General features: G+C 38.5%; 1 protein-coding gene across 3 annotated transcripts in view; it reads right to left on the bottom strand.

Annotated features, from left to right (window-relative positions):
- Nucleotides 1–465: 465 nt before the first annotated feature.
- LINGO2 (leucine rich repeat and Ig domain containing 2) overlaps nucleotides 466–13,133 on the bottom strand; it is a 240,331-nt gene continuing 227,663 nt past the window's right edge. For 2 of the 3 annotated variants that reach the window (XM_010853341.1, XM_010853342.1), the window contains exon 2: nucleotides 466–2,734. In XM_010853341.1, the coding sequence (XP_010851643.1) occupies nucleotides 879–2,699 (1,821 nt within the window). In that variant the 5' untranslated portion in view covers nucleotides 2,700–2,734 and the 3' untranslated portion in view covers nucleotides 466–878. Of the gene's footprint in view, nucleotides 2,735–3,291; nucleotides 3,302–13,133 lie in introns of those variants that run through there. The other variant, XM_010853343.1, reaches the window with a different exon arrangement.

The raw sequence follows: 13,133 nt of genomic DNA on the forward strand, positions 1-13,133 counted from the left end.
TACAGATATAAACAGTGACACACCACTTTCTGGAGAAACCAAAGGCTTTGTTACAGTAAACTGGTCCAGTGTGATATCACAAGTATAAAAAATATTCCATTCTGTATCAAAACTAGGCACATGCCTTTATTTATAGTAACAGAAGTTAACAGAGTTGGGCATTTTTGCCTTGGGTCCTATCTCTTGGCATCCTACATCAGACAAAACTCATCTCTCCACATATATCCACCCATAACTCCAGGGATCTAGTCTCAGGGTTATCTCTATGTAAAGGAAGGTGAAGTCACACTTGGGTCAATAGTGGTGTGTAACTAAAAAGCACAACCTCTCATTCATATTGCTTTAAAACATATACAGCATATATGTTTCCAAAAAAAAAAGAGAAGAGTAAAGAATATACTGATTTCTTTGTGGTGTTGAACCAACAATATGGGATGATGCAAGGCTTTTAACAAAGGAGAATCATAGATACAAATTTTTCTGTCGAGTATGGTTTAGACAAATGCATCTTTTTAATACGTAAATCCTACATTGTAGGTTGTTCCTTTTGATTTCTTCTTTTGTTTTTGCAGTGGTAGAAAAGGTTGAGTAACTGTCCACGAGCATGAGCCGAAGCTTCAGGTTCATTACTGAGATCCCCAGAATGCCAGTATTTGCAATGCAAACAATTAGTACCCCACTGTGTGAAGGGCTCTGACACATGCCTGCCTGCCTCTAGGTGGAGCGTCTCCATCACAAGTCCTCCTGCTTCTGCGGACCCTGCTTTGACACAGGGGAAGCTGCACTAAGCTGCCTTTAAACCTAGTACTTTTCTTGTGCCAGGCCATCTCACTGGTTACAGACAATGACACGGAAACAATAGTTGGAGCGGCCAACCCTCAAATCATTTTCATGTTGAACCTCCTGGGTCCAGCCACCTCCCCCTCCACGACAGCACCATTGTTTTTTCGGGGCACGTACTCAAGGTCAATGCTGTTTTTGTGTTTGCCTTTCCCTCGGCTCCACACAAAAAGGAGGAGAAAGCAAAATAACACCACTCCCAGGAAGGTGAAACAGCCCATGGCTGTCGACACCAGTATTGTCTTAAGGTCCAGGGAGAAAGTATTGGCGTTGGTGCCATTGGAAATGGTGTCATTGGAGTCGGTCATGTACATAGGGGTCCTGTTGGCATAAAGGAAGCGGTCTGAAGCGAATCCTTTGACAGTTAAGGAGGCCGTGAAGGTGTCGTTCCCGGCAGCATTGCTAGCGATGCAGACGTACATCCCGCTGTCTTGATCCTGGGCGAAGCGGATCTCCAAGGTGCCATCACCCAGCACGGTGGCTCTGCCATTGGACTTGGTGGTGATGAACCGCCTTCGAGGTGTCACCCAGGAGATCACAGGCTGAGGGTCTCCATCAGCATTACATTCCAGCTGGACCGTCTGCCCCTCATCCACAAGCAGGTGCTGCAACTTCTTTTCACGGATTTTGGGTTTTTTGCAGGTGAAGTAAAAAGAAAGGGCAGTGCTGTGGAAATCTTTGAATGACCTCTCACGGATAGTGTCTGGGCCAGCACACATGGGCTGCTGGCCACCGAACTGCAGGGTTGGGTGCCGCTGCAGGATCCATAGGAGACGGCAGTCGCAGGCCAGAGGATTGTTGTTAATGCTCAGGACCTCCAAAGCCCTCGGGGAGGAGAAGACGTTCTCTTCCAGAGTTTCCAGAAGGTTCTGAGACACATTGAGCACACGAAGGAAGCGGAGCCCTTGGAAGGAGTGAGGCTCAATGGTGCGGAGCTGGGCCCCCACTATATGAAGCTCTTGGAGGCGGATCAGGTCAGAGAACATGCCTGCCTCAATAGTGCTGATGGGATTGTAGGAGAGGTTCAGATGGGTCAGGTAGACCAGGTGTTTAAAGGCAAGGAAGGGGATGGTGGATAGGTTGGTGTTGGTGATGGAGAGGGAGGTGAGGTTGAGACCGTAGAGGCTATTGGCAGGCATCATATCCAGTAAAGGCCAGTAGTCAATCTCGAGATGTTTCAGGTGGAACAGTCTTTTAAAGGCATACACGGGCATGTTGTTGATATTGAGATGCTTCAGGTGCAGGCTGATGAGGCTGCGGAGGTGTGAGAGGGCTTCTGTGGGTACTGCAGTGAGGTTACATTTCTCCAGTGTGAGCTGCTCCAAGCTAAGCAGCCCACTGAAGGCCCGGTGTGATATATAAACCAAATCGTTGTCCCCCACTTCCAGAGACTTCAGGTTATGCAAATCCTGGAACATGTAGTCCAGTAAAATGACAATCTTATTCTCACTAATGTCAAGCTTGGTGAGGTTGGAGAGGCCCGTGAAGACCCCCAAAGGGACCAACTTTAGGCGATTGCCCTTCAGGCGGAGAGAACGCAGGTTGAAGAGATTGTTAAAGGCTCCTGGCTCCACATTGGCAATGATGTTGTCACTCAAGTCTATCTCCTCCAGCAGAGGGTAAGAGATGAATTCTTCGGGGTTGATGCTTTTAAGCCTGTTTTTGCTGAGGTCCAAGATTTTGGTCTCGATGGGAATGCCCTCTGGGATGGCGATCAACCTCCTCCTGTGGCAGCTAACAGATTTGTTCTGGGCCGAGCACTCACAGCGAGCAGGGCAGCCAATGGTGGATCCCATGAAGATTAAGACCACAGCCAGACCCAGGAATGGCTGCCAACATGATAAGGCCGTGTGAAGCATGACTCCCCGTCTTAGTCTACACCTTGGTCACGGGCCTGCAGGAGAAGGGGCCAAAGAAGGGAGGAAGAAAAACTGAGTTAGGAAATAGATAGGCAAAGAGACATAAAGGAGACAGTGAGTACAATGAAAAAGACCCTAGATTTGGAGGGCTGCAGATCAGATCTGACCTTTAAACCTGAGAGCTGCCATCATTAACATGATCGTGGGTAAGTTATTAATATTTCACCTCCCTGTACTTCAGTTTTATTGGCTGTAAAATGGAAATAAGAGGGACAGTAATAGTACCTTTCCAGAGTTATGACAGCTTCAGTACTGAACAACTCTGTATGTATGCTGCTGCTGCTGCTAAGTCTCTTCAGTCGTGTCCGACTCTGCATGACCCCATAGACGGCAGCCCACCAGGCTCCCCCGTCCCTGGGATTCTCCAGGAAAGAACACTGGAGTGGGTTGCCATTTCCTTCTCCAATGCATGAAAGTGAAAAGTGAAAGTGAAGTCGCTCAGTTGTGCCCGACTCTTCACGACCCCATGGACTGCAGCCCACCAGGCTCCTCCGTCCATGGGATTTTCCAGGCATATTGTGTTCAACTTTCTGCGACTCCATGGACTGCAGCCCTCCAGGCTCTTCTGTCCATGGAGTTCTCGAAAGACTATTACAGTGTCTGGCACAGACTGGTGCAAAACCATACATTTCGCAAAAGGCTTTATTTTGAACTTAAAGGACAGAAGCAGAGGTCAGTGGCTTTATGCAGTTTGAATCAGTGTCTGTATCTCTGATGTTTTGATGTCATCCTCTTCAAAATGAAGCTAATAGAAGCTTCACTGAACATTAGGAACCTTGGGTTCCAAGTACAAAACAAAGTTACATTCAGTGAAAGAGGTTGAGATGTTTTACCTTCATATGTAAATATTCTGTTAAAGTGAAAGTGTTAGTCATTCAGTCATGTCAGACTCTTTGCCGCCACATTGACTGTAGCCCACCAGGCTACATCCATGGAATTTTCCAGGCAAGAATACTGGAGTGGGTTGCCAGTTCCTTCTCCAGGGAATCTTCCAGGCCCAGGGATCGAACCCGGGTCTCCCGCGTTGCAGGCAGATGCTTTACCATCTGAGCTACCAAAGTCTCTTTTAACTAGAAGGTGTACCTCTTTCAGAATTCAGCAAATTTTGATTTATAGAGGGTTTTTCTTTTTTGAGGAAATAAAAATCCTCAAAATCTCCCTGACCTCTTCATGTTTATCATAGGTATGAGGCATCATAGTGGCTATGAAGATGAAAATTCTTTGAGATTTTGGGTTAAATATGTAACAGTGGGAAGAGTCATTATTTTAAGAAAAAAAGTCTTTAAATAATAAATGAACATCATTTATTTCGTATTCAAATTCAAACCCATTAAACCTGTTAAGCTGAAATTAAATAGATATCAAACAAGATTGGAACTGACTATGTTTTAAATGTATGTCATTAAGCAGACGCTGAACTTACTGCTCAACTGAATAGTGAGAAGTATGTTATGGAGAAGTATGAACCTGAGATCCCCAGGGGTGTGCTTCATCCATGGACACCATGTTTACTCAAGGGCAAGTAATTTAAAGTAATATTTTTAGATATAAAGGTATTTGATAAAACTTCAGCATTCACTGCTGAATCGTTTAAGAGTATAAATCTTCAATCAGTGTTTACATATGTCTATGTATATATAACTATGTCTATATCTAAACACATCTATCCATAAAAATGACAAGTAAGAACAAACTGAAAGTGAATGAATCTCTAGAAAAAATGGCCTCAAAATGTAAGACAAAAGCAAAAATGCAGAAAGTGCTAGTAAAATCAATTAGAGGTGAGATAAGATTTAATTTTGCCACATCTTTTCCAATATTTCTTTGTAGATCAAACTAAAGTCTGTCTTGAAAACCAAAAGAAATCGACTGAGAAATTATTAGAACAAAGAGAATAAGTAAATTAACATATTATATAATAAAAATAATGTGTATATATATATATAATTTAGAATCATATAAATCATTTAGAAAATATTACTGTATAAGATGATTCCAGTCATAGCAATTCTGAAAAAGTCAAATCTTTAGAATAAACTAAGAAATACACAGAGTATTACAACCATTCAGCCCTAATGAGGAAACAAAACTTACTAAAAAGAGGGATATAGTATATATTTCAATAGAAAGATTTAAAATTATAAAGATAATTCTCAATAAATACAGTTCAAAGAATATTTTTGGATTTGAAAAATTCTCAGGTTAATTTGGAAGAATATAAATATGAGACTAATCGGAAACATCAAAAATTAGTAATAAAAACACTCTTATGAAAAATTTAAACATAAATTACAAAACTATGATAAAAATGAGCATCATGCTGGCATGAAAATACACAGTGAATAAAACAGACAGTAAAGAATTTTATCTAAATAGATTTGAGAAGTCAGCATACATGAAAAGTGGCATTTTAATCCAGTGAGAAAAATACAAATAACTAGGAATTTAGTGGGAAAAGTTGTACATCAACTTCACTGGTTCCAATAAAATAAATTCCAGATGAGGGATTAAAATGAAAGAACAAATAATATACCAGAAGAAAATTCTTTAATTTTATAATAATAGAATTGAAAAGCCTTTTCTATGACGAAAGCTAGCACGCATGAAAGAAAAGAATAATCTATTCAACTGTGTGCATTTGAAAAAAATTTAGTATAACAAGCAAGTAAACACACACACAAAGGCAATTGCTAAAATGGAGATTATCTTTTAGGCTTCTAATAGATAAGGGATTAAGCACAGTACTAAGCAAACAGTTCTTATTAATCCATAAGGACAAGAGGTGGATGTCAATAGAAAGCTAGGCAATGAGTGTAATAAAAGCTAAAAGCAGCTAATGTATGAAAAGCTGACCAACTTCACTTAAACAGGAGTATAACGCCTCTGCCCATCAGATTGACAAAGGTTAGTGACTGAAGAAACTGATATAAGAAATATAAACTGGTGTAACCGTCAGGAGGTAGAGGTACGACGATGAGGGGGTTAAATGATGCATTAAGTTTAATACGTTCATCCCTTTAAACCATTTTCTTAAAACATCTTCAAAACCACTTTACTGAGTAATGATTGCCATACAGAAACTGTGCAAACTGTACACACTTGATGTATACAATTTGAGTTTGGAGAGAAGTACGTATCTGGGAAATCATCACCACAATCTATACCATAAACATGTGTACCATCTCCAAAAGAGGGCGGACCTTCTCTTCTTTCCTAGAAATGTATCATAGGGAAATAATTTAACTCATGTGCATAGATATTTGGTGCAGGCTTGTCTATAATACAGGAAACCTGGAAATATGTAATATTAGGATCTTAGTTATATGTTAAGATACAATCATACTACAGAATATGTGGTGGTGGTGGTGTAGTCGCTAAGTCGGGTCTGACTCTTGCGACCCCATGGACTATAGCCTTCCAGGTTCCTCTGTCCATGGGACTCTCCAGGCAAGAATACTGGAGTGGGGTGCCACTTCCTTCTCCAGGGGATCTTCCCAACCCAGGAATCGAACCCAGGTCTCCTGCATTACAGGCAGATTCTTTACCAGCTGAGCTATGAGGGAATATGTAGCCAATAACATGGAAGACTTAGGTCTGTACTTGTTAACATGGAAAGATGAATAGATATATACCCCTTTTTGTGTGCATGAATATATACAAACATGTGTATTTCTATGTATATTCCTATATTAGGAATTGTATATTCCTAATATAGGAATATATGTGTATAATATAAATATTAATATATTATTTATAATACACTCTATATATAATGTAATTCATAATATATAAGTAATAATACATTAATATATACATTTATATATATTCACACACAAAAAGAAATATATATTTCTTAATTTTTATATAGATATATATAGGAATATAGTTATATATATGGGGTTTCCCAGGTGGTGCTAGTGGTAAAGAATCCACTCACCAATGCAGGAGACATGAGACATAGGTTTGATCCTTGGGTTGGGAAGATCCCCTGGAGGAAGAAATGGCATCCCAATCAGAATCTGCCTGCAGTGCAGGAGACCCTGGTTCGATTCCTGGATCAGGAAGATCTGCTAAAGAAGGGAGAGGCTACCCACTCCAGTATTCTGGCCTGGAGAATTTGCAAAGAGTTGGATATGACTTTCACTTTTCCAGTATTTTTGCTGAGAGAATCCCATGGACAGAGAGCCTGGCAGACTACAGCCTATGGGGTTGCAAAGAGTCAGAAACAACTGGGCATCTGAGCAGAGTCATATATATAGGCAAGAACAAAACTAGGAGTATATAATGACAATGTTGACAATAGTAATTATTTTGAGATGGAAATCACCTCTAATCCCTCCATTTTCTTATAAATTTGCATGCATTCTATTTTCCCCACAATATAACTTGTATTACTTTTATAATTAGAAAATAAAACTATTTTGATTTTTGAAGTTGTTTTCACATGTAAAAAGTCATAGATACATTTAACAATAAGGGATCAAATTTGTGTTGACATTTCTAAAGATTATTTGAGCTTTCAAAAAAGTTTTAGCATCAGCTTGCCAATTCTAAAAGTTTGCTGGGATATTGATAAGAATTGTATTGAATCTATAGTTTTTTGTGGAGAACTGATAGTGTGACAATGTTCAGTTTTTGAATATAATGGTACTCTCAATTTATTTAGGTCTTTAATTTCCTTCAGGCTTCCCTGGTGGCTCAGACGGTAAAGCGTCTGTCTGCAATGCAGGAGACCCGGGTTCGATCCCTGGGTTGGGAAGATCCCCTGGAGAAGGAAATGGTAGCCCACTCCAGTATTCTTGCCTGGAAAATCCCATGGACAGCGGAGCCTGGTAGGCTACCATCCATGGGGTTGCAGAGTCAGACACAACTGAGCGACTTCACTTTCACTTTCTCTTCAATTTCTTTCAGCAAATGTTTCTTCCTTTTTAACTTCTATGTCTTTATTTTTGTACCTTTCTGTGTTCGCTATTACCTCTAAGATGACGTTGAATAGAAGTGCTGAAAGCTGTCTGCCTTATTTTGTTCCCAATCTTAAGATAAATCATTTTTTTTTTTCACCATTAAGTTTGATGTTGGCTATGTTTTAGTGTTGTTTTTTTTTTTTTTTTAAATAGATGCCCTTCATTAGATTGAGGAAGTTCTCTTCTCTTCCTAGGTAACTAGAATTTTTTTTTTTTAAACCATAAATGAGTTGTTGAATTTTGAAAGATGCTTTTCTGCATTTATTGAAATGGTCTTATTATTTTTCTGTATTATTATTTCAACATGGCAAATAATATTACTTTTTTTGAATGTTAAACCACTTTTGAACTGGTATAAACCCCACTTTGTATGAAGTCTGTGTACATACACACTTATATTAGGTTTGTTTTGCTAGTATTTGGTAAATAATTTTTCTATTTCATGAGAATCTTTTCTCTTTCTTTTACATCTCTCATGATATGTTTATGTAGTATTAGTATCAGAGTAATAGAGACCTCATAAAATCAGTTGGAAAATGTTTCTTTGGCCTCTGTATTTTGAAGGGTTGGTATAGGATTGTTATTTCTTTCTAAAATATGTAATAGAATTTACCTGTGAAACCAAGAGTTTTCTTTGTGGGAATGTTTTGAAGTGTAAGTCAGTTTCCTTTGTAGATATTGAAATATTTAGATTTTCTATTTCTTTTTTGTGTCAATTTTGGTAATGTGTTTAAGGAATTTGTCTGTTTCATCAAGATATGAATTTATTTGGCTGAAGTCAAAGTTTCCCTATTCTTTCAAGCTCTGTAGGTCATTGCTTTTACTCTGGATATTGGTAAGTTGTACATTTCCTTTTTCTTGATAAGCTTTGCTAGAATTTTGTCAATTTTATTGAACTTTTTTTTTTTTTAAGTTTCCTAGGGTAGAAACTTAGATCACTAATTTGGGGCCTTTTTCCTCCTCTAATATAAGTTTTTAAAATTATAACTATTCCTTCATGTGTTTTATATCCTTTCATAAACTTTAATATATTTTAAAAGACATCAGTCAAAATATTTTTCAAAATTATTTTTCTGTTCCCATCTTTGACCTATGGACAGTGTAATTTTGAGTTAACTTCCAAATATGTAGGTCTTTTCTAGATGCTGCTGCTAAGTCACTTCAGTTGTGTCTGACTCTGTGTGACCCCATAGACGGCAGCCCACCAGGCCCCCCCGTCCCTGGGATTCTCCAGGCAAGAACACTGGAGTGGATTGCCATTTCCTTCTCCAATGCAGGAAAGTGAAAAGTGAAAGTGAAGTCACTCAGTCGTGTCCGACTCTTAGCGACCCCATGGACTGCAGCCCACCAGGCTCCACTGTCCATGGATTTTCCAGGCAAGAGTGCTGGAGTGGGGTGCCATTGCCTTCTAGATGCTGAGTTATGTATTTTTACCAATAAATGTCAGCCTTCTGAAATCTACTGAGATTGTCTTATGGACCAGCATGGGATCAATCTCTGACCATCCCATGTGTACTTAAATGTGTATTTGCTGGCCACAAAAACTGTGAAAATTAATATGGTTGCTTATGTTAATAAGGATTGCAAAAATCTTCACTTTTTCTAAGTTATTCTATATATCAGTGACAGAAATATGTGTTAAAATCTCCAGCCATGAATTTGTCTACATCTCCCTTAGTTCTGTAGCTTTTTTCCCCTACATATTTTGAAATTCTGACATTAAGCAGATGTTTAATTTCTGATTTAGTGATTTTTCTTTTATCATGAATAGTCCATCTTTGTCTCTAGTAATACTTTTTGTCTTTAAGTCATTTTGAATGATGAACACAGCAACTCTAGCTTTTCAAGCTTAATGTTTCCATGGTATATATTTTTCCATATGAAACTTTCAACATATTGGTATCTCTGTAGTTAAAGAGCATCTCTGCCTTTTGTTAGGTTGCTAACTCCATTTAAATAGAATATAATTACTATATGGCTGCATTTAAGCATGCCATTTTGTTATATGTTGGCCATTTGTCTCTTGAATTCCTTTGTGTCTCTCAGTCTCCTATCTTCTGTTTTAAACAATTAGGTTTTAAAACGTATGTTTGCTTCTGGGCCTTTTGGCTGAGATCAAGTGTAGTTTTTAAGTGTGCATTGCAATTCTTCTTTCTGTATTTATTTACATTATTTTTTATTTGTTGCTGTCTGAATTAGAGTATACATCTTTCATTTACCACAATTTATACTTTTTAGTGAATTGCTTCAGGTAAAATATACAGTAGACTTGCAACAGTATATTTTCATTCACAAAAGGTATAGTGAGTTCCAGACAAAAGGAACAGTATGTGCAGAGGCATGAGAACAATGGAGAACACCCTGTGATTGGGGAATTAAAATATGTAGTCCAGAATGGTTTGAGCAAAACCGGAAGAGAAATGGAGGGGAAAAGAGGCTGAGAGGTAATTAGAGGAGTGATTTACAAGGGGCTTGTAAACTGTGATAAGCTGTTTGCACTTTATCCTGAGGGCAGTGGCAAGCCATTAAAGTGGTTTATGCTAAGGAGTGATATGAACAGATTTACATTTGGGGAAGATTAATCTGACCGCCATGAAAAATAGACTTGCAGGAGGGGAAACCTTGAAGCTGGAAACTCAGGAGGCTATTGCATTATTCAAACCAGAACAAAGCAGGTTCACAGGAGTAGTCTTCAGTAAGTGGACAGATTCAAGAGGTGTTTTGAGGCCAAATAGAAATGTTTTCTTTATGAATTGACTGTGAGGGGTGGAGGAGAAGAGGCAAAGATGAGTTCTAGCCTTCTGACAACTGGATGGGACCTGGTGTCATTCACTGAGATGGCAAGTTTAGCAGTAACAAGATGAGGAATTCAAGTTTCTCAAATGTGTCTGTCACTGGGTCAAGATATGTGGGCCGAAGGATTTTCCACTCTTTGAAAGTAAAATTTTTCAGATACTTTTGGGGGCATTTCTTTGGTAGGGCTGGGAAAATGTACATTTTATTACAGATTTTATGTTCAAGATAGAAGTTTTATTTCACACTTTGTACTTCTCATTTTGATTTATGATAAAGAATGAGCCATATAAATTCCACTGCTGAGTGTAGTTTTGTCTGCTAGAGTTGCATGATCTATATATCATCACCAGTTAGATAAGGAGATAACTGGCATCCTATTTTTGGTTTATTTCAGTAATGATTTGGGAAAATGTTATTTCATTGTTTGGATCCCTTAATCAGGCTCTGTGTCCAACATGGAAATGACAATATCTTATTTAACCATGGCTGCAACTCAACCAGAAAGAAGTTCAACGAAGGTATATAGCGTTGAGTATCATTTTCCTTAAAAATTTGTTCTTTTGGTTCCAAAGTGAAGGACCATCACAAAGAAGGATGGATAAGTGCTCAGCAAGCAGGCAGCAGATAAGCTCCTTTCACTTGTGGGCAGCTCCTCCATTCTACTTCTGTCTTTCAGCTAAGCAGAAGTAGATAATATGAGGCCGTATCTCATCGCAGTTCTTTGATGTATATAGTTTGGAAGCTGTGCAGGAAGGTTGTGCTTTATTATTCTTATCACAATACTTCTTAGGTTTAGTCTAGAAGGACAAACCACTGACTCCACTTAGCTTCCACTGTCAGCGGAAGTCTTACAATCAAAGCTTGCGCTCAATGTCTGACTGTGACCATGGTCTGATAAGATGAACTTCATTTCATTAAGAGTAGAGCAGGAGACTAAAATCCGCAGGAAGCCAGCTAGGGCCTTTCCATTAATTCTGATCAAAGGCTGATCTGATTTTTGGCTCAATGATAAGTGCCTTTTTAAACCTAGTGTACGAAGTTGGGATATTTTCTTGCTTATATTTTTTGTGTGCTGAGTATATTTTGTAACTCATTGTATTAAAGCACGAAACAAACAAAACCAAAGGACTTCACAATGGAAAAACAGAAACAATATTTGAGTGCAATATGTAACTCTGAGTTTGACATCTGTTAGCTGTGAGATGTGGGTAAGCTGATACAATATCTATGATTCTCAGTATTTCATATGCTAATTTGCGGTCATAAAGCAGGATAAATGTGATGATTAAAGGTGGTGTGTGTAAGGTGACTGCCATAATTATTTTAATGGGAGAATGGTTTGTTCAAACAGTATCTGTCAGAACATAAAGCGTTGCCAAGGAGACATGGATTTCCTCTGAAGACAGATTTGGAAGACACTGAACAAGGAAATCCTCTAAAGGATGATACAGTTATAAAGAGAAAAAAAGGAGTTTCCAATAGCTATCATTTTAAAAAACATAAAGGAGAAGAGAAAGAGATGATGATGGCTGTGTGTTGTTTAAAAAGAAAACCTAGAAGAGAGACAGCTACTTTGACAGATGCTAAGGTGATGAGAAACTTCTTATCCTGAGAATTCTATGATTAATTTAGTTTCCTGACTGGCATCTGAACAAGGGCACACAGCAATAAATGGATGGCACTGAAAGCTCTTTAAACCTTCACACAAACAAACTATAGCTTTACTGGAAATAAATAAATGAACCTATTTCCCAAGTGGAGAGGGGTGGGTGATGAGGGAGGGAGGTGGGGGAAGAAAGGAATGTAAAGGATTTAATAATAATAAAAAAAGTGTCCAAAATATATGAGATAACTTCCCGGTGTCTAAAACCATAAATTCATAAATACTGGTCTGTGTCCAAATCAGATACTGAAGAGTTGTGACAGTTGTATAAAACACTTGAAAACCAAGAGAAATCAATTTTAGCGTAAGTTGTGAAAGTCACCAGGGTTACCTAAGTTCTTTGAAGGACCTGAGTGAACTTGAGATTGAACCCCAAAGTCCCCAACCTGGTGGGGAACACTGGACTTGAACTGTTTTTCTGCAAAATGAAAATTATCCTTCTGTGTGATTTCTAGTTACCCTCCAAAGTATTTTTACCTTTTTTCTCTCAACGTATTTTTGATAGGGAGGAAATGGAAACTTTCAACATCAAGACTCTTCTTTTAATATTCAAGGAGGAAGTGGAAACGGCCAACATGAAAGCCAAGCCTGGAGGATATCTGATGTGTCTTATATTTTCTAAACAAAATGGGGTGATAAATTACAAATGGGGTGATAAAATTGCTCAGTGGTTTATGCAGGTAGGTGAACAGTTATCTACCATTGTAGATATTAATCATATGCAGACGATCAATTCTGTAAATAGCTAAAAGTAAAACTTTGATCTTGAGTCATTTGAATGGAGACTGTTGGCTGCTTGCAGTTACCACTTGATTTAAAATCTCTCTCTATATATGAAAATTAGCTGTTAATATGAGTTCATGCAATGAAATTTATGGGAAATCATACAGTTAGTAAACTGGACAAGCAGGACTCGTGGATGTAGTTGCATAGTACCTTAAATTCCCACCC

The sequence above is a fragment of the Bison bison genome, unplaced genomic scaffold (genome assembly GCF_000754665.1).
Source record: "Bison bison bison isolate TAMUID 2011002044 unplaced genomic scaffold, Bison_UMD1.0 scf7180017864326, whole genome shotgun sequence".
NCBI classification, from domain to species: Eukaryota; Metazoa; Chordata; class Mammalia; order Artiodactyla; family Bovidae; genus Bison; species Bison bison.